General features: G+C 45.7%; 1 protein-coding gene across 1 annotated transcript in view; it reads left to right on the top strand.

Annotated features, from left to right (window-relative positions):
* LOC126251490 (arf-GAP with dual PH domain-containing protein 1-like) overlaps positions 1-24325 on the top strand; it is a 144242-nt gene that overhangs the window by 23158 nt on the left and 96759 nt on the right. Inside the window, exon 3 of the mRNA XM_049951951.1 lies at positions 18874-19063. Coding sequence (XP_049807908.1) covers positions 18874-19063 — 190 coding nt within the window. The remainder of the gene's footprint in view (positions 1-18873; positions 19064-24325) is intronic.

Below are 24325 nucleotides of genomic sequence, written 5' to 3'. Positions count from 1 at the left end.
AGGGAAGCGTTTTAAGTGTCACCCTCTTTGCCGTCGCCATTAACAGTATCGCGTCCACTATCCGGAGTCCTGCCCAATGCTCCTTGTTTGTGGACAATTTTGCTGTTTTCTGTTCTTCCTCTAGTCTTGTCACTGCTAGTCGGCAGTTGCGCTTACGATAAAGCGATTAGAGGCATGGACTGTGAAGACGGGTTGTACCTTTTCTGCAGACAAATGTGTGTGTGTTCATTTTAATCGTTCTCGACGTCTTTTTACCTCCCCTGAATTGCATCTGAGGGACACCATTTTTCATTTTAGAGACACTGTGAGGTTCCTGGGCCTCTCTTTTGATTCCAAGTTGTCGTGGTTGCCTCACCTTAAAGACCTCAAGGTGCGGGCCCTGAAGGCACTGAATATTTTGAAGTGTCTGAGCCATCGGTCCTGGGGAGCAGATCGAGTGCGTCTGCTGCAATTTTATACGGCTTTCGTCCGATCGCGTCTTGACTATGATTGCACCGTGTATGGGTCAGCCAGGCCTTCGTATCTGAAGATTCTTGACGCAGTACACCATGAGGGTATCAGGCTGGCCACTGGTGCCTTCCATACCAGTCCCATCCCCAGCCTGTGTGCTGAGGCAGGGGAACCGCCGCTCGCCATCCGGTGGAAACTCCTCATGGTGCGACGGGTGTGTCAATTCCTTGCCTGTCCTACCTCCCCTGCGTACCCTACCGTTGCTCGACCGCCTATGGAACGTCTCTTTTCCAGTCGTCCCATGGCAACGAGACCATTTGGGATTCGTGCCAAGCTTTTGCTTGCGTCCCTTGGTGTGGAGCGTGTGGCCCCCCAATGACAAGGTTTTACTCGCCTGCCTCCCTGGTTGCTCCAGAGGCCCAGTGTCCTTTTAGACTTGTCGGAGTACCGGAGGAGCTGCACTCCTGCTTTTGTTTTTACCTCCTTATTTTCCGATATTTTACACCAGCATCCCGACCATGTACCAGTATTTACGGATGGCTCTAAAGAGGGGGACTCTGTTGGTTGTGCTGTTGTTTTCCCTGATCGAGTCGTCAAGTTACGGCTTCCTGCGGCGTTTACCATCTTTGATGCCAAATTGTTTGTGATCTTGCGGGCGTTGGAGCAGATGAGATGTGTTCCCAGTCTTAAGTTCCTCATCTGTTCTGACTCCCTGAGTGCCCTTGAGACCATGAAACACTTGTACCCAGCGGATACGCTCGTCCAGAACATCCATGATGATGCCCTACTCAACCTGCAACGGCAGGGGAAGGAGGTTTCTTTCTGCTGGTTACCGGGGCACGTGGGTATTAGGGGAAACGAACTGGCGGATGTGGCTGCCAAAGATGCATGTTCCCTCCCTCACGTTGTTGACTGTGCCGTCCCCCTCCATGCTGTTACCTCCTTCCTGCGTTTTCGTGTTATGCATCAATGGGAAGAGGAGTGTCTGGCAGTCGGTGAAAATAAGCTGCGTCTGGTCAATGCCACCACGCGGCCATGGCGTACGTCCTACCAGTCATGCAGGCGGGATGAGATTCTCCTCACTCGTCTCCGCATCCGGCACAGTCCCTTAACGCATGGTTTTTTACTCCGGCGGGAGGACCACCCAATCTGCAGTGCTTGTGGCGTCCAGATTACTGTCCGCCACATTTTACTTGACTGTCTTTTATTCTCTGACCAGAGGGCGGTGGTTTCTTTGCCACCGGATTTGCCCTCTATTTTGCAAGACGACGCAACGACTGTGGTTAAGGTCTCACGGTTTTGTGTCCTGTCCAGTTTGTTGCCTCGGATTTTAGGGAGAGGGTTTTAATGTGCTGCTGGGTGACTGGCTCACCCGGGTTTTAGGTAAGAGGTCCGTCAGTCACGATTACCTCCTTGTTTCCCTTCGGTTTCTGTTCTCTTTTCCTTGTGTTTCCTTTCCTTTTTTAGTGCATTTCTTCTCCTCTTGTTTTGCTTCTGTCTGTGAGGATGTGGAACTGCGTCAGGTCTGTGTCTTTTAGCCGTTCTCCTTGTTTGCTGTCCGTCTTAGTCCCTTCACTGCACCTGTTCCTGTTTTTATGCGTTTGGGCGCTGATGACCACGCTGTTTAGCGCCCGTAAACCTCAAACACACACACACACACACACACACACACACACACACACACACACACACACACACAAGATGCAACTGCAGGAAATACGAGGGCTATTCAGAAAGTAGGGAACGTTTCCATCTGATGCAGCTAGGCATGCAACGATTGCATATATTTTGATGTGTATTTGCTCGGCAGCTCAGTCAGCATCCATCCGTGACAGCGGGAATGTCTGTACGTGTCGTGTTTTTTTCCGAATTTGAAATGTGTGGTGCAGTTGAAAATCCCACCAATTGTGAGGTGCGGTCTGTGATACAGTTTTTGTTGGCAAAAAACCTAAAGCCTATAGAAATTTATCGTGAACCATGCAAAGTGTACGGAAACAATGTAAAGAGTGAATTTTCTGTCCTGAAATGATGCTTTCAGCTTAAAAATGGTTGAACCAACATTCATGATGAAGGGAAGAGTGGACGCCCGAGCATTGTGATTGACGATCTTGTCTCTAAAGTTGATGAAACAATTCATAAAAACCATCACTTCACAATAACGGAGCTTTCACTTTCTTTTCCACAAGTTTCACGGACTTTGTTGTTTGAAATTGTCACTCAAAAGCTAGGCTGCCACAAATTTTGTGTACGATGGTTGCCCAAAATGCTTACAGAGCTCCATAAAGAACAGTGAATGGGGACAACATTGACATTTCTGGAGGCCTACCACAAGCATGGGGATTCATTACTGGATCGAATCATAACCGGTGACGAGGCTTGGGTGAAACATGTCAGTTGTGAGACAAAATTACAGTCCATGGAGTGGGGCACACAAAGTCCCCCCAAAAACCAAGAAAATGTTTGCAAACCTTGCCAGCAAGGAAGTTGATGGCAACAGTGTTTTGGGAAAGGCAAGATGTGCTTTTTATTGATTTTCTCGAACATGGAGCAACCATAAATTCTGCCCGGTACTGCACAGATTTAGATGAGCGGTTCAAAACAAACACTGAGGAAAGCTGACATCCAAAATTTTGTTTTTTCATGACAATGCCTGACCTCACATGACAAACCGCACTAAAGAACTCCTTAATTCATTCAAATGGGAAATTTTCCCTCATCTGCCCTACAGCCCCAATCTTGCACCAAGCGACTTCCACTTGTTTCCCAAGGTGAAGAACTGGCTTGCAAACGCAGCACTTTGATGATGACGCGGAACTCCAGGCAGACGTGACTCACTGGCTGAAGTCTCAGGCGGCAGAATTTTACGACGAAGGTATTTCAATTCTTGTCCACCGCTATGACAAGTGCCTCAATGTGTTTGGTAGCTATGTGGGAAAGTATTATGTCAGTCGCTCTTTCAGATGTATATAATAAAATGTATTTCTTGTACTTAGGTTTTTTTTTTTAAAACATTCCCTACGTGTGGTGATATTTCATATAGGATTATGAAGATCAGTGCACCATATATCAGTTCTGTACTCTGTTGCCTGTGCAGTATGTCTGTCGGATGAGGTCAGTTTCCTGACATATTGAAATGCTCATTTAGTGATATCACTTTTTGAAACGAGTGAAAGAGATAATGTAGACAATTACCAGCCAATGTCTTTGCTACCAGTGTTTTCAAAGGTTTTTGAGAAAGCAATGTGTAGCAGGACAGTGGCACATTTCAGTACACATTATTTGCTGTCAGACTCACAATTCGGCTTCAGGAAAGGAGTATCCACAGAAAGTGTGATTTATTCTTGTGTGTGTCATACGCCATCAGGGCTAAACAATCAGTTGAGGACAGTAGGTGTTTTCTTTGATTTAACAAAAGCATTTGATTGTATGTACCATATAATAATTTTCTATAAGTTGGAACATAATGGGATTAGGGAAACAGCTCAACAATGGTTCAAATTATATCTAGAAAGTAGGAAGCAGAAAGTTGTCTTCCGGCATAAAAAGTTTTAATCTGATTGGAGTCATATAAAGTAGGGGCGAGCCACAGGATTCAGTTTTGGATCCAACACTTTTCTTCATTTACATCAATGATCTGACATTAAACGTGACAGTTGACTCAAAAATTTTACTTTTTACTGATGATGTATTATGGAAAAACAGGAGGATAGTAATTAAAGTGAGATAACTAATAGTATATTCAGCAACATCAGCATATGACTCAGAGAAAAGAGTAACACTTAACTGCAACAAAACACAATGTGTAGAATTTCTGCTTTGGAACTCTTGTAAAACTGGACTGTTATTAAAACTTCCTGGCAGATTAAAACTGTGTGCCAGACCGAGACTCAAACTCGGGACCTTTGCCTTTCACGGGCAAGTGCTCTACCAAATGAGCTACCCAAGCATGACTCACACCCCGTCCTCACAGCTTTACTTCCGCCAGTACCTCGTCTCCTAAAGTTTGGAAGGTAGGAGACAAGGTACTGGTGGAAGTAAAACTGTGAGGACGGGGCGTGAGTCGTGCTTGGGTAGCTCAGTTGGTAGAGCACTTGCCCGCGAAAGGCAAAAATCCCGAGTTCGAGTCTCGGTCCGGCACACAGTTTTAATCTGCCAGGAAGTTTCATATCAGCGCACACTCTGCTGCAGAGTGAAAATCTCATTCTGAACTATTATTGTTGTGAGGTGGTCAGGCAGTAGGACTGAGAGGAGATGGCATGCTTTCTTGTAATATTAGCTTCAAGATCTTGTGCATAAACTGAATGCTGCTGTCTTGACTATAAGAATGATTTCCAGTGTCTCTGCACTGAAATATGAAGGCCTGTTTATTTTGATTACTTTCAAGGTATTGTCTTGCATGATGACATATTTAGGGGCAAATCTGTGCACTCACCGAGAATATTCTTGTTTCAGAAGATGGTGGTCAAACTGGATGTGCATTGTAAGTTTGCAAACTTCGTGTAAGCCGTTGTACAGGTCTCTCAAAATTCTAACTCTGCCATCCGTGTAAATATATTCCATCATGGGTTTTGTTGCTGACAATATTGATTAGTTCAGAACAAACTGCAACATTCATTCTGTTATCACTAAATGGAAAAAAAAAATATATATATAGTATACACTTGGATAACACTTCCTTAGGCTTTGTGCAGGAAGGTGTGCACAATTCAGCAGGTTTCCTTTTCAGTAGGCTTCCACTGAAACTGAGAAGATTAAGTCATAAACCTCTGCTATTCAATCTAAGATGAAATGTTTCCTTGTGGCACACTCCTGTTCCGTACAGGTGTTCCTCACAGTAGTCGAGAACGTTCCTCAGTAATGTGTTATTTGTTCATATACTCTTACAATTTTTTGTGAACGATTAATTCTTTTGCTTATAAATTTTCTAATCATCATCCTATGAGCTATGTACTGACTCATTCTATGAGAAATTATCCTTGGCTCCCATGGCCGCACACAACCTGAATGGTATTAAAATAATCCTGTAAACAGACAGCAAGAAACAAGGAAGGATGCCTGGCACTTATAAGCAGGTGGGAGAGCAGTTTCAAGTGTGGCACCAGCTCCTTGAATTGTGTCAAAACAGTGCACTCTCTACTGTAAAGTGGAAAATTAACTGTTGATACTATCCTTAGTCTGTAGGTTAGACATTTCTCAGTGAGAAGTGCCTTGCAGGGTATTATACAAGAGGAGCATGTCTGGGTAGTTCATTACAAGCATCATTGCCTGTGAAAGGCAAGGTTCTGGGTACCAGTTCCGAACCAGAACACAGTCTCCCCCCCCCCCCCCCCTAAAAAAGTCTGGAAATTTCAAAACAGTACACATCCTGCTGCAGAATGAAAGATTCATTCTGAAGATCCACAAACACCTAACAAAAGGTGGTCCCCAGGACAGGATAGATTCTCTGAAACCATCTATACCATGGTGCAGGTTGGAGTCCCAGGTATCACACAGTGCGGCCGTGCATCAAAGTGGGCTCTCGTTTGAGAGTAATCAACAAAACAACAATTTTACATATTGCTATAGAGCAGCGGTGTCCATCCTTTTAGGTTATGTGGGCCACATTGGAACAAAATGAGTATTTTTGGGCTGCACCATGTAATATACAGTGGAACCTTGCATAGCAAGCATAATTCGTTTGAGAATCTTACTCATAGTGTGAAATACTTGTTAAGTGAAACAATTTATCCCTTATAAATTAATGTAAAATACGGTGATGTGTTCCATACAGAAAAAGTACTAAAAGTTTTATCTTATTCAAGCCATTTATTCAAAGAAAATTGTACTCACAGGATTATGTACTTTATTATTGATGGTACATAAACTAATTCTTTTTTACTAGGGAGCTACCTACAGTAATTTGTGTCTGCCATCCTCTGTGCAATATCGCTTTCTGCGCTATCGACAATAATCGACTTCTTAGCTCATTTGCACCTGATATCTAGTATAGTAGCCAGTCCGTTGTGGTGAGGCCGCCATATACCCTGTTGTTTGTAGCCCCCTGACCACACAGGGATTGCTCTGCTGATGCCTGCACCATTAACTCCCCACGTATGCCAAGGAGTAGATGCCCATCAACCTGGGGCAGTGGGACTCCTGGCAATGGCCATCCTGCCAGGTGGCATGTGGTGTGGCTGGGTGGCGCCTGTAGGGAGGGGGCCCCTGCTTGGAGGGGGTGGCATCAGGATGGATGACATGCCATGAAATGTACGTCATCTCTTGCTGGTGGCCAAACACAAGCAGTCTCTAAGCAGTCAAGGTCTAACTTCAGTGCTAAGAAAAACGACCCCAGTCCCCCCCCCCCCACCCCCCACCCCCCCACCCCCACCCCCACGCCCCGGCCACATTGTAGGAGGAACACCAGGCTAAGGATAGCAGCGAAGCTTATTCACCTCGGTACCTTGTATGTATGAGAGTTGATGGGGTATCTCTCTTGTCAATGAAACCTCAGTTTTTTTTTTGAGCATTTAGAGGACAAGTTTGGGAGGCGGAGGGCTTGTCCAAAATGCGGTCAGGGTCAGTCTTGATCAGAACAGCATCCTCTGCCCAGTCACGGGCACTACTCACCTGTGACAAGCTGGCGGATATTTCTGTTTCTATCATGCCCCATAAGAGCTTAAATATGGTCCAGGGTATCATATTTCACATGGACCTTCTTTTGCAGTCTGACGATAAGCTGCGCACCAATTTAGAGGGACGAGGTGTCCATTTCATCCGGTACATCCATTGGGGTCTGAGGGATAATCAGGTGGCTACCGGTGCCTTCGTCTTGGCGTTCGAGGGTGACATATTACCCAAGTAGTGGTATGACTGCTTCCTGTCACTCCCCCGGTGTCATGCCCACTGACGCCTACCCAGATGGGCTTTAAACAAGGCAGACTGGGAAGACTTCATCTCGGCTGTCACCGCTATATCTCAACCACATGGTGTCATCGATGTTGTCGTTGAGCAGGCCACTACAACGATTGTTTCTGCAGCGGAAAATGCGATCCCTCGTTCTTTAGGATGCCCTCGGCGAAAGACAGTCACTTGGTGGTCGCCGGAAGTCGCTAAGGCAATTAAAGAGCTTCGGCGAGCTCTACCGTGACATAAGTGGCACCTTTCCCTAGAACACCTAATAGCCTTTAAGTGGCTCCATGCCTGCATTCACTAGCTTATAAAACAACGGAAACGGGAGAGGTACGTATGTGTTGACCATTGGGTGACATATGTCACCTGCCCAAGTCTGGACGAAGATCAGACATCTTTTTGGATACCAGACCCCTACTAGTGTCCCTGGTATTAACATCAATGGTGTGTTATATACTGATGCAAACGCAATTGCTGAGCACTATGCTCAAGCCTCTGCATCGGAGAACTACTGCCCAGCCTTTCACACCCTCAAACGGCGAATGGAAAGGAAAGTCCTCTCAATCACTATACACCACAGGTGAACCCTATAACGCCCCATTTGCAGAGTGGGAGCTCCTCAGTGCCCTTGTACATTGCCCTGACACAGCTCCTGGGCTGGATTGGATTCACAGTCAGATGATTAAACATCTCTTGTGTGACTACTAGCAACATCTCCTCGTCATCTTCAACCGGACTGGTACAATGGCATCTTTGCATCACAATGGTGGGCCCCCCTGCGGGTCCGGGGATTAGAATAGGCCCGAGGTATTCCTGCCTGTCGTAAGAGGCGACTAAAAGGAGTCCATCCCCCTCACGGGGGTAGTTAGCGCCTGCGTCCGGAGACGGACGGTTTCACGACCTATAATCGTGGTCTTTTTGGTTTTTCACTTCTCGTTTCTTCCTTCCTTTTGTTGGTTCCTTTCTTTGCTCTTCTCCACTTCACTGTCTTCCTTACTCTTTCCCTTGACTCCTCCTTGCCTTCTCATTGCCTTTTTCTCCTTGCCTTCTCATTGCCTTCTTCTCCTTGCCTTCTCCTTGCCTCCTTCTCCTTGCTTTCTCATTGCCTTCTTCTCCTTGCCTTCTCTGGTCTCCGCCTCGGCGTTTGAGACACTCTGTCCTCTTTCTCCCTCTCTCTTCTTTTTCCTCTTCTTCCTTCCTCCCTGTGCGTGTCTGAAGGCCGACCCACGCGTTCGCACGCGTAGCCGGTGACGGGGTAACGCGTAAGTCCCCGCCCTGGGTAGACATGTAAGGCACGCGCGTACCCCCTGGTAAAGGCCAGGCCCGGGGAGGGGTGATTGCCTGAGCTGATACCTTCTGACCATGCCGATTGGTCCCTCCGTCTGTTTCTCGGGAGGTGTGACCTGAGGTGTAAACATTCACCTAAGGCGGGAGTGCCCTCTGAGAGGGTCCCCACAAGGAAGGAGCGCGCCATCGGAGACGCTGGCAATCATGGGGGATTCCTCCGCAATGGATTCTACTCCATCGCTTTCGACTTCGACCCACAAACGGAAATGTGACCAGCCAACAGTGACAAAAATACTACCGCCTGCCCCACAGTTCCTCGTAGTTTCTCGATCTGAGGACGGAAAGGATTTTTCCTCTGTCAACCCTTTCGTTATCCAGAAGGGCGTAGATGCCATAGCCGGATCTGTCAAATCTTGTACCAGGTTGCGTAACGGTACCTTATTACTAGAAACTGAGAGTGCCTTTCAGGCACAAAAACTGCTTCGGGCCACACTCTTGTACACGTTCCCTGTCCGGGTGGAGGCCCACCGCACTTTGAATTCGTCTCGTGGTGTAGTCTATAGTAGCTCTCTCGACGGATTGACTGACGAGGAGCTTCAATCTTTCCTCGCTGAGCAGGGCGTGACGGCTGTCCATCGGGTCATGAAAAAGGTCAACAATGACCTTGTACCGACCCGGACACTTTTCTTAACCATCGATAGTGTTAAGCTGCCATCGCGCATCAAGGCGGGCTACGAGGTTATTTCTGTTCGCCCCTATGTCCCGACACCTACGCGCTGCTACCAGTGTCAGCGTTTCAATCACACTCGACAGTCTTGTTCCAATGCGGCTAAATGTGTCACTTGTGGCAGGGATGCCCATGAGGGTGACTGTCCACCTCCGTCTCCTCGTTGTGTGAACTGTCAGGGTGACCATGCCGCATCCTCCCGCGACTGTCCTGTCTATAAGGAAGAACGCTGTATCCAGGAAATTCGAGTCAAAGAGAAAGTGTCCACCTCGGCTGCTCGCAAGCTATTGGCTAGTAGGAAGCCCACGCTGCTCCCAGCGGGGAAATACAGCACTGTCCTCGCCTCTCCTCGGACTACCCGGGAGGTAGCAACCCAGACATGCGATCTGACCTTCAGCACCACGGTCGTCCGTTCGGCCAGTGCTAAGATCGCGCGGTCGACGTCTCCTCTTCGTCCCATCACCCCACAGACACCAGCCCCTTCATCAGCTTCTGCTAAGACGAAGACCCAGAAGTCAGATGCACGGGCCTTCAAGAAGGAACCGTCCCGTGCAGACTTCCTACGTACCTCGACCTCCCAGCCTTCGTCCGGTACTTCCACCAAACGACCATCCAAGAAGGCTAATAGGAAGCACAGTTCTCCTTCTCCGCCACGGCGCATTTCTTCTCCTGCGCCACCCAGCGGTTGCCGCCCCAGGCCGTCATCCCTTTCGCCTGGCCGCACCGCTGGTAGCCGAACATCTGGCCGTTCACCGGCGGAGGAAGCTCCCCCTCCCGGCCATCTTCCCAAGATGGCCGATGAACCTATAGAACCAATGGACGATGACTGTCCGCCTACTGATAGCGGCGGCAGTGCTCGCTCGAAGCCAGGCCCTCAGCGGCCTTCGAGGTGACCCCTTCTCTCATCTTCCTTTTCTTCCGATGGCACTTATTAACTGGAATATTCGCAGCGTTCGCTCCAACCGAGAGGACTTGAAGTTGCTGCTCCGCTCGCATCGTCCGCTCGTCGTAGCCCTCCAGAAAACGAAGCTACGCCCATGCGATCAAATTGCCTTGGCACACTACACCTCTGTGCGTTTTGACCTAACCCCTGTGGTAGGTATCCCAGCTCATGGAGGGGTTATGTTGCTGGTCCGGGATGATATTTACTACGATCCCATCACGTTGCACACCGGCCTGCAGGCAGTTGCCATCCGCATTTCTCTCCCCACTTTTACGTTTTCCTTTTGTACCGTTTACGCTCCATCGTCATCTGCCGTTACCAGGGCAGACATGACGCAACTTGTTGCTCAGCTACCTGCACCATTTTTGTTAACTGGAGACTTCAATGCCCACCATCCTCTTTGGGGCTCTCCAGCATCCTGCCCGAGGGGCTCCTTGTTAGCAGACCTTTTCAACCAGCTCAATCTTGTCTGCCTCAATACTGGCGCCCCTACTTTTCTTTCGGACACATCTCATACCTATTCCCATTTAGACCTCTCTATATGTACTCCCCAACTTGCACGCCGGTTTGAGTGGTATGCCCTTGCTGATACATATTCGAGCGACCACTTCCCGTGTATTATCCATCTCCTGCAGCATACTCCCTCTCCGTGCTCCTCTCGTTGGACCATCTCCAAGGCAGACTGGGGGCTCTTCTCTTCCAGGGCGACCTTTCAGGATCAAACCTTCACAAGCTGCGATCGTCAGGTCGCACACCTCACGGAAGTCATTCTCGCTGCTGCTGAATATTCCATCCCTCACCCTACCTCTTCTCCACGTCGCGTACCGGTCCCCTGGTGGACCGCAGCATGTAGGGACGCTATACGTGCTCGTCGACGTGCTTTACGCACCTTTCAACGCCACCCTACAGTGGCGAATTGTATTAATTATAAACGATTACGTGCTCAGTGTCGTCGTATTATTAAAGAAAGCAAGAAAGCCAGCTGGGCTGCTTTCACCAGCACCTTCAACAGTTCTACTCCTTCTTCTGTTGTCTGGGGTAGCCTGCGCCGGCTATCTGGCACTAAGGTCCACTCCCCAATTTCTGGCTTGAAGGTCGCGAATGAAGTCCTTGTGGCCCCTGAGGCTGTCTCCAATGCCTTCGGCCGCTTTTTCGCCGAGGTTTCGAGCTCCGCTCATTACCACCCTGCCTTCCTCCCCCGCAAACAGGCCGAGGAGGCTAGGCCACGTGACTTCCGCTCCTCGAATTGTGAAAGTTATAATGCCCCATTCACCATGCGGGAACTCGAAACCGCACTTGGCCGATCACGGTCCTCCGCTCCAGGGCCTGATTCTATTCATATTCAGATGCTGAAGAACCTTTCTCCTGCGGGTAAAGGTTTTCTTCTTCGTACATACAATCGCATCTGGATTGAGGGACATGTTCCCGCATGCTGGCGCGAGTCTATTGTTGTCCCGATTCCTAAGCCGGGGAAGGACAAGCACTTGCCTTCCAGTTATCGACCTATCTCGCTTACCAGCTGTGTCTGTAAAGTGATGGAGCGAATGGTTAACTCTCGATTGGTTTGGCTGCTCGAGTCTCGACGCCTACTTACCAATGTACAATGTGGATTTCGAAGGCGCCGCTCTGCAGTCGACCATCTGGTTACCTTGTCGACCTTCATCATGAATAACTTCTTGCGGAAGCGCCCGACCGCGGCTGTGTTCTTTGATTTGGAGAAGGCTTACGACACCTGTTGGAGGGCTGGCATTCTCCGCACCATGCATACGTGGGGCTTTCGCGGTCGCCTCCCTCTTTTTATTCGTTCCTTTTTAATGGATCGACAGTTTCGGGTACGTGTGGGTTCTGTCCTGTCCGACACCTTTCGCCAGGAGAATGGGGTGCCACAGGGCTCAGTTTTGAGCGTCGCTCTCTTCGCCATCGCGATCAATCCAATAATGGATTGCCTCCCAGCTGATGTATCAGGCTCCCTTTTCGTGGACGATTTTACCATCTATTGCAGCGCGCAGTGTCCACGTGTCTTGGAGCGCTGTCTTCAGCGTTTTCTTGACCGTCTTTACTCCTGGAGTGTCGCCAATGGCTTCCGTTTTTCTGCCGAGAAGACGGTCTGTATTAACTTCTGGCGCTACAAAGAGTTTCTCCCACCGTCCTTACGACTCGGTCCCGTTGCTCTCCCACTCGTGGAGACAATCAAATTTTTAGGCCTTACCTTTGACAGGAAACTTAGCTGGTCTCCACATGTGTCATATTTGGCCGCCCGTTGTACCCGTTCTTTAAATGTCCTCCGTGTTCTCAGTGGTATGTCGTGGGGAGCGGATCGAGCCGTCCTACTTCGTCTATATCGGTCGATCGTCCGCTCCAAGCTGGATTATGGGAGCTTCGTATACTCCTCTGCACGGCCATCCATCTTACGCCGCCTCAACTCCATACAACATCGGGGTTTACGACTTGCGATCGGAGCATTTTATACCAGTCCCGTAGAGAGTCTTCATGCTGACGCTGGCGAATTGCCACTCACCTACCGGCGCGATATACTGCTTTGTCGGTATGCCTGTCGGCTACTGTCAATGCCCGACCATCCTTCTTATCGTTCCTTTTTTGACGACTCTCTTGACCTTCAATACGGGTTGTATGTCTCTGCCTTGCTACCCCCTGGAGTTCGCTTTCGTCGCCTCCTTCAACACCTTCATTTTTCACTCCCTGCAACCTTTCGAGTGGGCGAGAGCTGCACGCCACCTTGGCTCCAGGCTCAGGTCCGCGTTCACCTCGACCTCAGCTCGCTCCCAAAAGAGGTCACCCCCGGTTCGGTCTACCACTCCCGTTTTTTGGAACTTCGTTCGAAGTTCAACAACATGACTTTCATTTATACAGATGGCTCTAAGACCAATGACGGGGTCGGGTGTTCCTTTATTGTCGGGGCACAAAGTTTCCAATACCGGCTCCATGGCCATTGTTCGGTCTTCACAGCTGAGCTCTTTGCCCTCTACCAGGCTGTTCTGTACATCTGCCGCCACCGACATTCTGCTTATGTCATCTGCTCAGATTCCCTGAGCGCCATCCAGAGCCTCAGTGATCCGTACCCGGTTCACCCTTTCGTACACCGGATCCAACGCTCTCTTCAGCAGCTGGTGGACGTCGGTACGCCGGTTAGCTTTATGTGGGTTCCTGGCCATGTCGGTATCCCTGGGAACGAAGCTGCAGATGCCGCGGCCAAGGCTGCGGTCCTCCAGCCTCGGACAGCTTCTTGTTGTGTCCCTTCGTCCGATTTTAGCAGGGTCATTTGTCGGCGCGTTGTGTCGCTGTGGCATGCCGATTGGGCTGCACTTACCGACAACAAGCTTCGGGCCTTAAAACCTCTTCCCGTGGCTTGGACGTCCTCCTCACGCCCTTCTCGGCGGGAGGAGGTCGTTTTAGCAAGGTTAAGAATTGGACACTGCCGGTTCAGCCATCGCCATCTGCTGACGGCTGCGCCGGCGCCGTTCTGCCCATGTGGGCACTTGCTGACAGTTCGTCACATTTTAATGTCCTGTCCCGATCTTAAAACACTGCGCCTCGATCTTAACCTGCCTACTACTTTAGATGCCATTTTAGCGGATGACCCACGAGCAGCTGCTCGTGTTCTTTGTTTTATCAATTTGACAAACTTCGCTAAGGACATTTGATGATGTTTTTTAATCCTATGCCTGTCAGTCTGTCTTTTATTGTGTTTTCCCTTTTAGTTGTTGTTGTCAACTTGTGCCTCGCGGTGCATTCTTAGAGTAGTCAGGGCGCTAATGACCATTGAAGTTGTGCGCCCGAAAACCAAAAAAAAAAAAAAAAAAAAAAAAAAAAACCAATAACAATGGTGGGAGAGCACCATCATTCTGGTGCTCAAACCCGGTCAAAACCCACTTGATGTGGATAGCTAACAGCCCATCAGCCTCACCAACTTTCTTTGTAAGCTGCTGGAACATATGTTGTGTCGGCAATTGGGTTGGGTCATGGAGCCATGTGGCCTACTGGCTCCATGTCTGGGCAGCTTCCGCCAGGGTCACTCTTACCACTGACAATCTTGTGTCCTTGAGTGTGCCATCAGAACCACCTTTTCCAGTTCCTAACATCTGGTTGCCTTTTTTTTTTTTTTTTTTTTTTACGTAAAGCATACGACATGACTTGGCAACATATCCTTGCCACATTGTTTGAGGGGGTTCTCCAGGGCCCACTCCCGATTTTTATCCAAGACTTCCTGTCGTTGCATACTTCTCTATTTTTAGTAGCTATTAACAGTCTAGCAGCAGCTGTAGGGTTGTTGGTCTCACCTTCTCTGCATTTCGTACCGCTTCTCCAGTACTGGTGTTGCTGAGCGGCCCCTACAGGGAGCCATTCACAAGGCACAGTCATGAGCTGTAGCCCACGGCTTCCGGTTTCCAGCCGCGATGTCATGTGTCTTGCATTTCTGTCAGCATCACGCTGTTCATGTAGAACCAGAACTTTATCTTAACGACAGTCCTCTCACTGTAGTGGAGACATATCGATTCTTAGGACTGGTTTTCGACTACTGATTGACTTGGCTACCTCACCTTCATCAGCTTAAGCAGAAGTGCTGGCAGTACCTCAAGGCCCTCCGCTGCCTGAGCAACATTAAGTGGGGTGCAGATCACTGTATGCTGCTGCAATTCTACATAGCCCTTGTTCAATCCCACCTTGACTATGGGAGTCTGGTTTATGGTTCAGTGGCACCCTCAGCGTTGCGTGTACTCGACCGAGTGCACCACTGTGGCGTTTGCCTAGCAACGGATGCTTTTAGAACGAGTCCGGTGACCAGTGTCCTCGTGGAGGCTGGAGTCCCTCCATTGAAGGTACTGGTGCACAACTGCTCACCAGTTACATTGCACACATTCGTAGTTCTCCTGTGCATCCTAATTACCATCTCCTTTTACCAATCACAGTGGTTCATTTCCCACATTGGTGGCCCAGGTCAGGGCTTACGATTGTTGTTTGCGTCCGATCTCTTCTGTTGTAAGTGGCGTCCTTGCCTTTACCACCTATACTCAAGGTCAATTCATGTACACCTCCATGGTGTACATCTAGGGCGCAGATTATTCTGGATCTTTCGCATGGCCCTAAGGACTCCGTTAACCCAGCGGCTCTCCATTATCACTTCCTCTCGATTCTCAACATGCATTGAGGCAATGAAGCGGTTTACACCGACGGCTCGACGACTGATGGCCACATAGGCTTTGTGTACATTCATGGAGCACATATTGAACAGCACTCCTTGCCAGATGGCTGCAGTGTTTTCACTGCAGAACTGGCGGCCATATCTCGTGCTCTAGAGCACATCCACTCATGCCCTGGCGAGTCATTCCTCCTGTGTACTGACTTTTTGAACAGCCTACAAGCTATGAACCAGTGCTGTCCTCGCCATCCTTTGGTAGTGTCCATTCAGGAGTCCATCTATATCCTGGAACGGTCCTGTCGTTCAGTGGTGTTTGTGTGGACACCAGGACACGTTGGAATCCCAGGCAATGAACTTGCTGACAGGCTGACCAAACAGGCTACGCGGAAACCACTTCTGGAGATGAACATATCTGAAACTGACCTGCGTTCTGTCTTACGCCACAGGGTTTTTCGGCTTTGGGAGACGGAATGGCATAACATTACGCACAACAAACAGCAGTTCATTAAGGAGACTGCGAATGTGTGGAAGTCTTCCATACGGTCCTCTAGCAGGGAATGAGTTGTCCTCTGCCAGCTACGCATTGGCCATACATGGCTAACACATGGTTACCTTTTCCGTTGTGAGGACCCACCTTGGTGTTGCTGTGGCTCACAAATGACGGTCGTCCACCTCTTGCTGGACTGCCCGCTTTTGGGCGCTCTGCGGCAGACTTTTAACTATTACAACACCGTACTTTCAGTGTTGGACGACAATGCCTCAACAGCAGCTTTAGTTTTATGTTTTATTCATGAGGGTGGGTTTTATCATTTGATCTGAGTTTTAGCGTATGTCCTTTGTCCCTCTGTCTCCTCCACCCTAGTGCTTTTAGGGTGGAGGTTTTAATGTGTTGCAGCGTGGCTGGCTTTTACTCCCACCCTTGTGGAATTATTTTAATTGGAACGAGGGACCAATGACCTAGCAGGTTTGGTCCCTCCCACCCTCTTTTCAACCAACCAACCAACCAACCATTCCATGCTCTTGGCCCAAGACACAATCTCATTGACTTCATGCTTCACAGATACTGACTCAAATGCCTCAGAGTCACATTCAACAACACACACTGGCCAAAGCATTGTGTTCATTCACTTTACCTTGTGTCATTTCTTTCTTTTGTGTCCATCACTATATGTATTTTAATTATATTTGTCATCTTCTGAAAGCTGCTCCTTCTTGTTAATCTTATGAAAATATGACTGTGGACGTCCTCTCCTACATTTCAAATGTAGATGCAGGCAGCCGACTCCAAGGACGATATAAAACGCGAAGGAAATCCTCCCGACCTGGCTCCACTTCACTTCAATAAAAATACTTAATACTGTTATTAAGTCTTCTCTTATTCAGAATCACATATAATACAAAACACTCGTAGTACGTCATACTCCAAGCAGTACGATTTTAACCATCCTTCTACATACAAGACAGTGAAACAAAATCGTGTACAAAAAAGTGAATGATATTTTTTGTTCATTTGTCTGTGCCTTACTGTGCATTCATAATTAATGTCTTTGCCAATGCTTATGATGGGTCTTTGATTCTGTCATTATCGTTGTTTCATTTTTTAATAAATTTTAACTTTACCATATCCGGCGGTCTTCCACTATGTACCTACACAATGTCCAGTTGTGGTATGTGTGTGAGAATTCCAGCCTTTGTTGCTGATGCACAGCAGTCAGCCTCCTGCAGAGGCCCATATGCAACAATGTTTGCTGAACAATCATTGAGGAGAAGCTGTTGGTAGCTGCTCAGTTCATCTGGATGGTCTGCTGCATGTCTATTTGCCTGTATGCATCTCCACTGCCACTGTTCACCCCTGTTGTCTATGGCCTGTGATGCACCACAGTTGCCTTGGCACTGACTTTGGATAGTGCTCTTTTGCCATGCGTGGTATACTTTAACCATAGTGACAGACAAACAGTTGGAAACCTAGCCATTACAGAAATGCTTCTACCCTTCTCCCTAAACACCGTGATCATGCCCTTTTGGGTGTCGGATAAATTGTTCAGTTTCCTCATTATGATGACAACTGCACTGCTTTCTGTGTCCCTCCAACTTGCTTTATTATATCCTCTACTGCTACTGCTGCCACCTGTCAGTTGTCAGAGGTTATTGCACGTTGATGTCGAACATAGTCGGTGGTCACATTAATGTGACTGGATCGTGTATTATGGAGAGTGGTGGTGTGGTATAGCGATTAAGATACATTCCTGATGTGCAGAAGGTTCCCATTCGAATATCATCAGGTGGTTCTGATATTTTTTGTTTTTAAATCTTTGTTGAAATGACATTGATATATATTTTTTTAATTTCAATTAATTGGTTTAAATGGAATATTTAAAATTTGTAACTCTTTGTCGCGACATTTTAATCATTGTATTAACTTTCATTTCTTTCAGTTTTTCTTCCTACCATACTTTTCCTATTTCAGATAATTGTGAATGTGATTTTAATTACTCGTATTTGTTTATCATAATATATTTAAATGCTGATCTATTGGTTAAAAAATGAAAGATGAAATAAATTATTTATTTTAGCCAGTAGTGTCACAAATTTATTTTTAATTACAAGGTGTACATTTTTTGGACAGTAATCATTGTGCAAACGTTTAAAACATACATTGTTATACTATGGACAAAATAATGGAGATGAAGATTTAAACAAAACAAAGGATTACAAATAAAAAGAAATAAAAGCAAAATGAAGAACAGAAATAATGAATACAATAACACCAAAGAAAATATAAAAAGATAAAACATTAAATAAAAGTTAATACATAAAAATAAATAAAATCACATGAACAAAGATTCCAAATGAAGAAAGAATGATTGAAAGATATAATATGAGCAAGCGAAAAATATATATGATGGTTCAAATGAAAAGGTCAAGAATTAGAAATAAAAAATACAGTTAAACCAATTAATTCAATTAAAATAATGATCAAAAGCAGTTCAATAAAGATTTAAAAATAGAAAAATTTCAAAGCATGTGATTAGAATCCACAGCCTCCTGCATGGCATGAATGCATGTTACCACTACAGTATGTCACCACCCTGCATAGCGATATTATTTTTAAGGCTCTAGAGCATTCATTTTCATTGATTATTCGCAAACATGACTTCATTTTGATGAATGGCTGCAGTGTATGATACCTTGGATCCTAACCAACACCACGGTATAGGTGCTTTCAAAAAGCTGATCTGCCCCTGCGGATCTCCCCTTGTAAGACAGTAGCGATATTTTTACATTTGGTACGCTGCAGGGGAAAAGTTTAAATTTAGACTTATAACAAAATCAACAAAATGTAGGTGATAGCGTACTGGTAGTTCAAATTTGCTGTGATGAATGATAGCACAACAACTTACATTTTGTTTTAATTTTCAGAGTTCTTGTTGAACAATGGATACGTGCAAAATATGAGCGAGAGGAGTTCTGTCATCCTGGCCGACAAAAATATGTATCAGGTTATATGGAAGGATATTTGATGAAACGAGGGAAAGACGACAACCGTTATCATCCTAGAAAATTTATTCTTTCAGAAGCTGAGGATACACTCAGATATCATGTAAAAGAGGTAAACTGTGCATATAATTTTGATGCATATGATTCAACCAAGTTGTAGCCCTCACATATTTATTAAATTGTGAAATACTTTAAAGGTTTTTTTTTTCTGAGTATGAGTTGAATTTATAATTCAAAACGACATTAATTTGTGAATGGTAAAACTGTCTTTCATGCATAATCAGCAGTTTTGTGAGTCAGTGCATACATGACTAAGATGTTAACAGATATCAAGTTGCAGAAGAAAAATATTTACACAGAATTCATAATCAAAATATAATATCTCAACAGTTAATGGTGCAATATACAATATCTTTTCACTGACAAAGTGATGGTATGTGAAATGTTGCCAGATTGTGATAGTATTGGAAGTAGTACTTTCTTTGAATAATTCTGGATTTCAGATTGTTGTCACATTTATCATTTCATTAAGTATTCAATAATTTAAATTTGTCAAACAAAAACTGCTACAACCCACAGGTATTGGGCCTCTTATTTGTTGCTCTTCATTAATCACTAGTAATACAGTCCATGCATCAATAAATGCATATTGCTGACATGTAATGACTTCAACACACATGAGATGAGCTGTTCTAGTATTGATTCACAGGCAGTTATTGAGAAATTCACAGACAGTAGAAAATTGCAGCACATTGTAGTTCCCGATAGAGATGTATCTTTAATATTGAGAACTTCAGGACGGAATCAAAGGAGTGATTGTGGATTAAATTAAGTTGTTTACTACAGGGAAAAATTAAGGAAGTCTTTCATATGTAGATTTATAAACAGGTTCAACTTAAAAAAAAAAAAAAAAAAAAAAAAAAAAAAAGAATTTGAGTCACTCAAGAAGCACACGTTTACTAGAATTGAACCAACACAACTGTCAAAATGCTCATCTATAGAAGAGTGTGTTTAATAAATGTTTTTGTATCTGACAAGTTGTAAGTTTCGAGGTAAAATGGGTTGGTTGCTCCATTTTACTCAGTGATTTACTTTATTACTTTATGATGAACATTAAAGACATGAATAGTTCAAGTAGCCTAGTCACAGTAGATTCTTTTTAAACAAAATTATTTCAAACTTGTAAGAAAGGTGAAGTTCCTTATATCCTCAGCAGAGAGTAATGTCAAAATTTTATAATGATACGTAGACTCTTGTGCATTTGCACATATGTTAAAGGATTCTTGTGGATTGTATTTGTTCCTGACAACACTTCATTGATAAGTTATTGTAGCATTCAGTGTAAAATCTGGCAGCACCCACTTTGATAACACTTAGGATGATACAAAGGGAATGAGTAACCCTTTTGCAGCGTGTTGGGCTGAATGGCCTGCCTGCCTGCCTGCCTGGCTGGCTAAATGGGGCAAACATGTTCTCTGCCTCAGCAGTGGACAGCTGACTCAGGCCTACAACAGCTGCAGGATATGACCACTTTCCACTTATCGCATGTTCCAGCATTGATAGAACCACTCTTAGATAATATTCTTTACAAAATCAGTCTCATACTGTATGGGCACAGTGGTTGCATTTTTTGATATCCATGAAGGAGAACTTTAAAACTCATCCAAGGCTTCTGTTATAATATTATCATGGGCTGAGAAAAAGTTGGTTTAGAAAAATAACAACTTATAGATATGTGATTGGATACTTCTGTAATTTGAAATGCACTACCTATATATGTGCCTGTAATGCATTTAAAATATCATTAATATTGGAAAAATATATTTCAAGATATACAACTTTAAAGTGAACATTTCCTAGGGCAGACACCCAAAACTTGTGCGCCACATGGCACCAAGTGTTGCTGAGAAACTGCTCGTTTTGCTGCAGTGTTCACCATTTGAAACATCTGATACATCAGTTCTATAGGATAATTCATGCCCTTTCACATTGTATAGGTTTGTATCATGTGTACTTCTTAGATTAGAAAAATCAAATTACTGTTACTCAGTCGTGTATGCTGCTTTTTGTTCCATGCACCCCAAATGTTGCTAAGAAGCTGCAGATATTTTGCTGCACTGTACTCATTTTGTTTGCCCTTCGAAAATCTACTACACTAGTTCTGTGGGATACTTCATGCCCTTTCACATTATATTCATTTGTATTGTGTACTTTGTAGATTAGGAAATCAGTTTACAGTTACTTGGCTGTGCATGCCATTTTCTGTTCTGTGCAGCCCCAAGTATTGCTAAGAAAGTGCAAGTATTTTGCTATACTGTACTCATTTTGTAACATCTGATATGCCAGTTCATTAGGATAATATATATATGTTTGTGTAATTTGTCTCGTAAACATTAGAATATCAAATTGTATTTATTAGGTTGCTTCCTAAGCTGAAAGGAAAAAGGAGCAGGTGAAAGCTGTAGCGTTTCCCAACATTAGAAAGGAGAGCAGATAATGATGGCATTGGCAGGAATGTTGAAGCATGAACAACAGCGAGCCAGCATTCTGTTGTGCACATTTACCGTCTCCCATGCCTAAGCATACATGAATGGCCTTACCTGTCAGGCCTTCCCACCTGCTCAGCGTAAATGAATACCAGTAGCCATGTGGCCATACTACCTGCTAGGGATACATGTATGCCCATAGATGTGGAAGGATTAAACTAATGATCATTCTTTAAGTAGTAAAATTAAGTTCAAGTTTTCTCTCTGTCAGCAAATACAAATTTTAAAAAATATATATATTTAAGGGTGTTGTCTTCATGGTGTGCATAGGGTCTTGTTGCCATAGCATCGGTTCTCAGTGGATATGCATTCTGAACTGAGCATTGAAATTACTTGCTGAAGCTAACTTGGTATTTTTTTTTTTTAAATATTTTTTATGTATGGTATTACCGACTAGGTCATTTAAAGTATATAGAATATATTCTCTACTCAAAGTTTTTGTCACTGGTGTAAAGTCTAAATGAATTGACATCCTGTACACAACACACGTAGAAGGCAAGGAAACCAGACTACAGTTTCAATGTTCCACATCTTATGCTAAGAGAAGTATTAAATTAAATTATTTGGAACTGTTTGTACTGGTATGAACAGCATCAGTAGGAGCACCTAGGTATTTTCTAACTCTAATTGAAGTCTATTGTAGAAAGTACACTTCATAAATGTGTAAAAAGAATACTCCAGAGCTTTAAATTCTCAACGTACACTGAAGAGCCAAAGAAACTGCTACACCTGCCTCCGCGAGCACACAGAAGTGCTGCAACATGATGTAGCGTGGTCTTGATTAGTCTGAAGTAGTGCTCGAGGGAATTGACACCATGAACCCTGCAGGCCTGTCCATAAATACGTAAGAGTATGACAGGGTGGAGATCTCATCTGAACAGCATGTTATGTCTGGTCACTTCCCCGACTCGTGGCGTGAAGCAATTTTAATTCCTCTTTTAAAACCTGGGAAAGACCGCACGTGCCCGGGTAGTTACCGTAGTGTTGCCCTCACTAGCTGCGTGGGGAAGACCTTGGAGCGGATGGTCAACCGCCGCCTTGTCTGGATGTTAGAATCCAGACAACGCCTTAGTCACTTTCAGTGTGGGTTCAGGAGGTATCGCTCCACCTTTGATAACCTGGCCCTCCTGGAGGCGGCTATACAACAGGCTTTCCTGCGCCAGCATCACCTGTTGGGAATATTTTTTGACATTGAAAAGGCATACGACACTACTTGGAGGCATATTATCATCAGGCAGCTCCACGAATGGGGTTTTCGTGGATGTCTTCCCAATTTTATTCGGTACTTCCTGTCGCCACGTTATTTTCGGTACCGAGTCGGAGACGTACTGTCTAGTCGCATTGAACAAGAGAACGGTGTCCCTCAAGGTAGTGTTTTAAGTGTGACGGTCTTTGCTATTGCTATTAACAGTATTACGTCTGTTGTGAAAAGTCCTGTGCAGTGTTCCTTGTTTGTGGACGATTTCTCTGTATTTTGCTCTTCTTCAAGCCTTGTAACGACGACTTGTCAATTGCAACTCACTCTGCGGCGTTTGGATGAATGGGCACAGAAGAGTGGTTTTAAGTTTTCAACTGATAAGTCGGTGTGTGTTCTTTTTAACTGTTCTCGTTCCATTTTTGACTTGCCTGAGTTGAGGATGAGGGACACCGTTCTGAATTTTAAAGACACGGTGAAGTTTCTGGGCCTCACTTTTGATTCTAAGCTTACGTGGCTGCCACACATTAAGGAACTGAAAAAAACGGTCTCTTAAGGCGCTGTCTATTTTAAAATGTCTTAGTCACCACACATGGGGAGCAGACAGGACTTGTCTGCTCCGGTTTTACAGAGCCTTCGTGCGGTCCTGGCTTGATTATGGATGCGCGGTGTATGGGTCTGCAAGACCCACTTATTTGAAGCTGTTGGATGTGGTGCACCATGAGGGGATTCGGTTGGCCACTGGGGCGTTCAGAACCAGCCCCATATCGAGCCTCTGTGCAGAGGCAGGTGAACCGCCATTTCACCTCCGGCGGCGTCTACTAATGGTGCGCCAGGCCTATCAAGCATTATCCACACCATACACACCTGCATACCACACTGTTGCTCGGCCTCCACTGGAAAGGCTTTTTCGCAACCGGCAACGAGCAACAAGGCCCTATGGGATTCGTGCAAAGGATTGCCTTTTAGAGATGGGTGAGGCCGGTTTTAATGTTTCACGTCGAGGTTGGAGCAGATATCCACCTTGGCTCCCCCAGAGACCCACACTGATTTTAGATTTGGCAAATTTTAAGAAAGACAGTACATCAGATTTTACTTTCAAATCTTTGTTTTTTAACATTTTAGACAGGCATCATGATTTTACAGTAGTCTACACTGATGGATCCCAACAGGGGGATCTTCTTGGCTGCTCAGTCGTGTTCCCCGACCGTGTCATCAGGATTCGCCTTCCCCAGGAATACACTGTTTTTTCCGCAGAACTTCACGTGGTCCTGAAGGCATTGGAGCAGATACGGTTTACTCAGGGCAAACACTTCCTAATTTGCTCTGACTCACTGAGCGCATTACAGTCACTGCAGAACCTGTACCCAGCGGAGAAGTTGGAACAGCTGATTTACGACCAACTGTACATCCTCCAACGACAGGGCAAGCAAGTGTCCTTTTGCTGGGTGCCAGGGCGTGTGGGCATACGGGGAAATGAACAAGCTGACAGAGCTGCCAAGGACGCCTGCAGGTTACCGGATGTGACACAATGTTCTATTCCTTTGCAAGGTGTCGTTTCTGTGCTGCGGCGGAAGTATATGCAATTGTGGGAGGAGGAATGGCTGGCGGTGAGGGAAAATAAGCTGCGGTT

This window comes from Schistocerca nitens, chromosome 4, assembly GCF_023898315.1.
Source record: "Schistocerca nitens isolate TAMUIC-IGC-003100 chromosome 4, iqSchNite1.1, whole genome shotgun sequence".
NCBI lineage: Eukaryota > Metazoa > Arthropoda > Insecta > Orthoptera > Acrididae > Schistocerca > Schistocerca nitens.
Note: the sequence above shows the minus strand (reverse complement) of the source record. Positions and strands in the feature narration are given on the sequence as shown.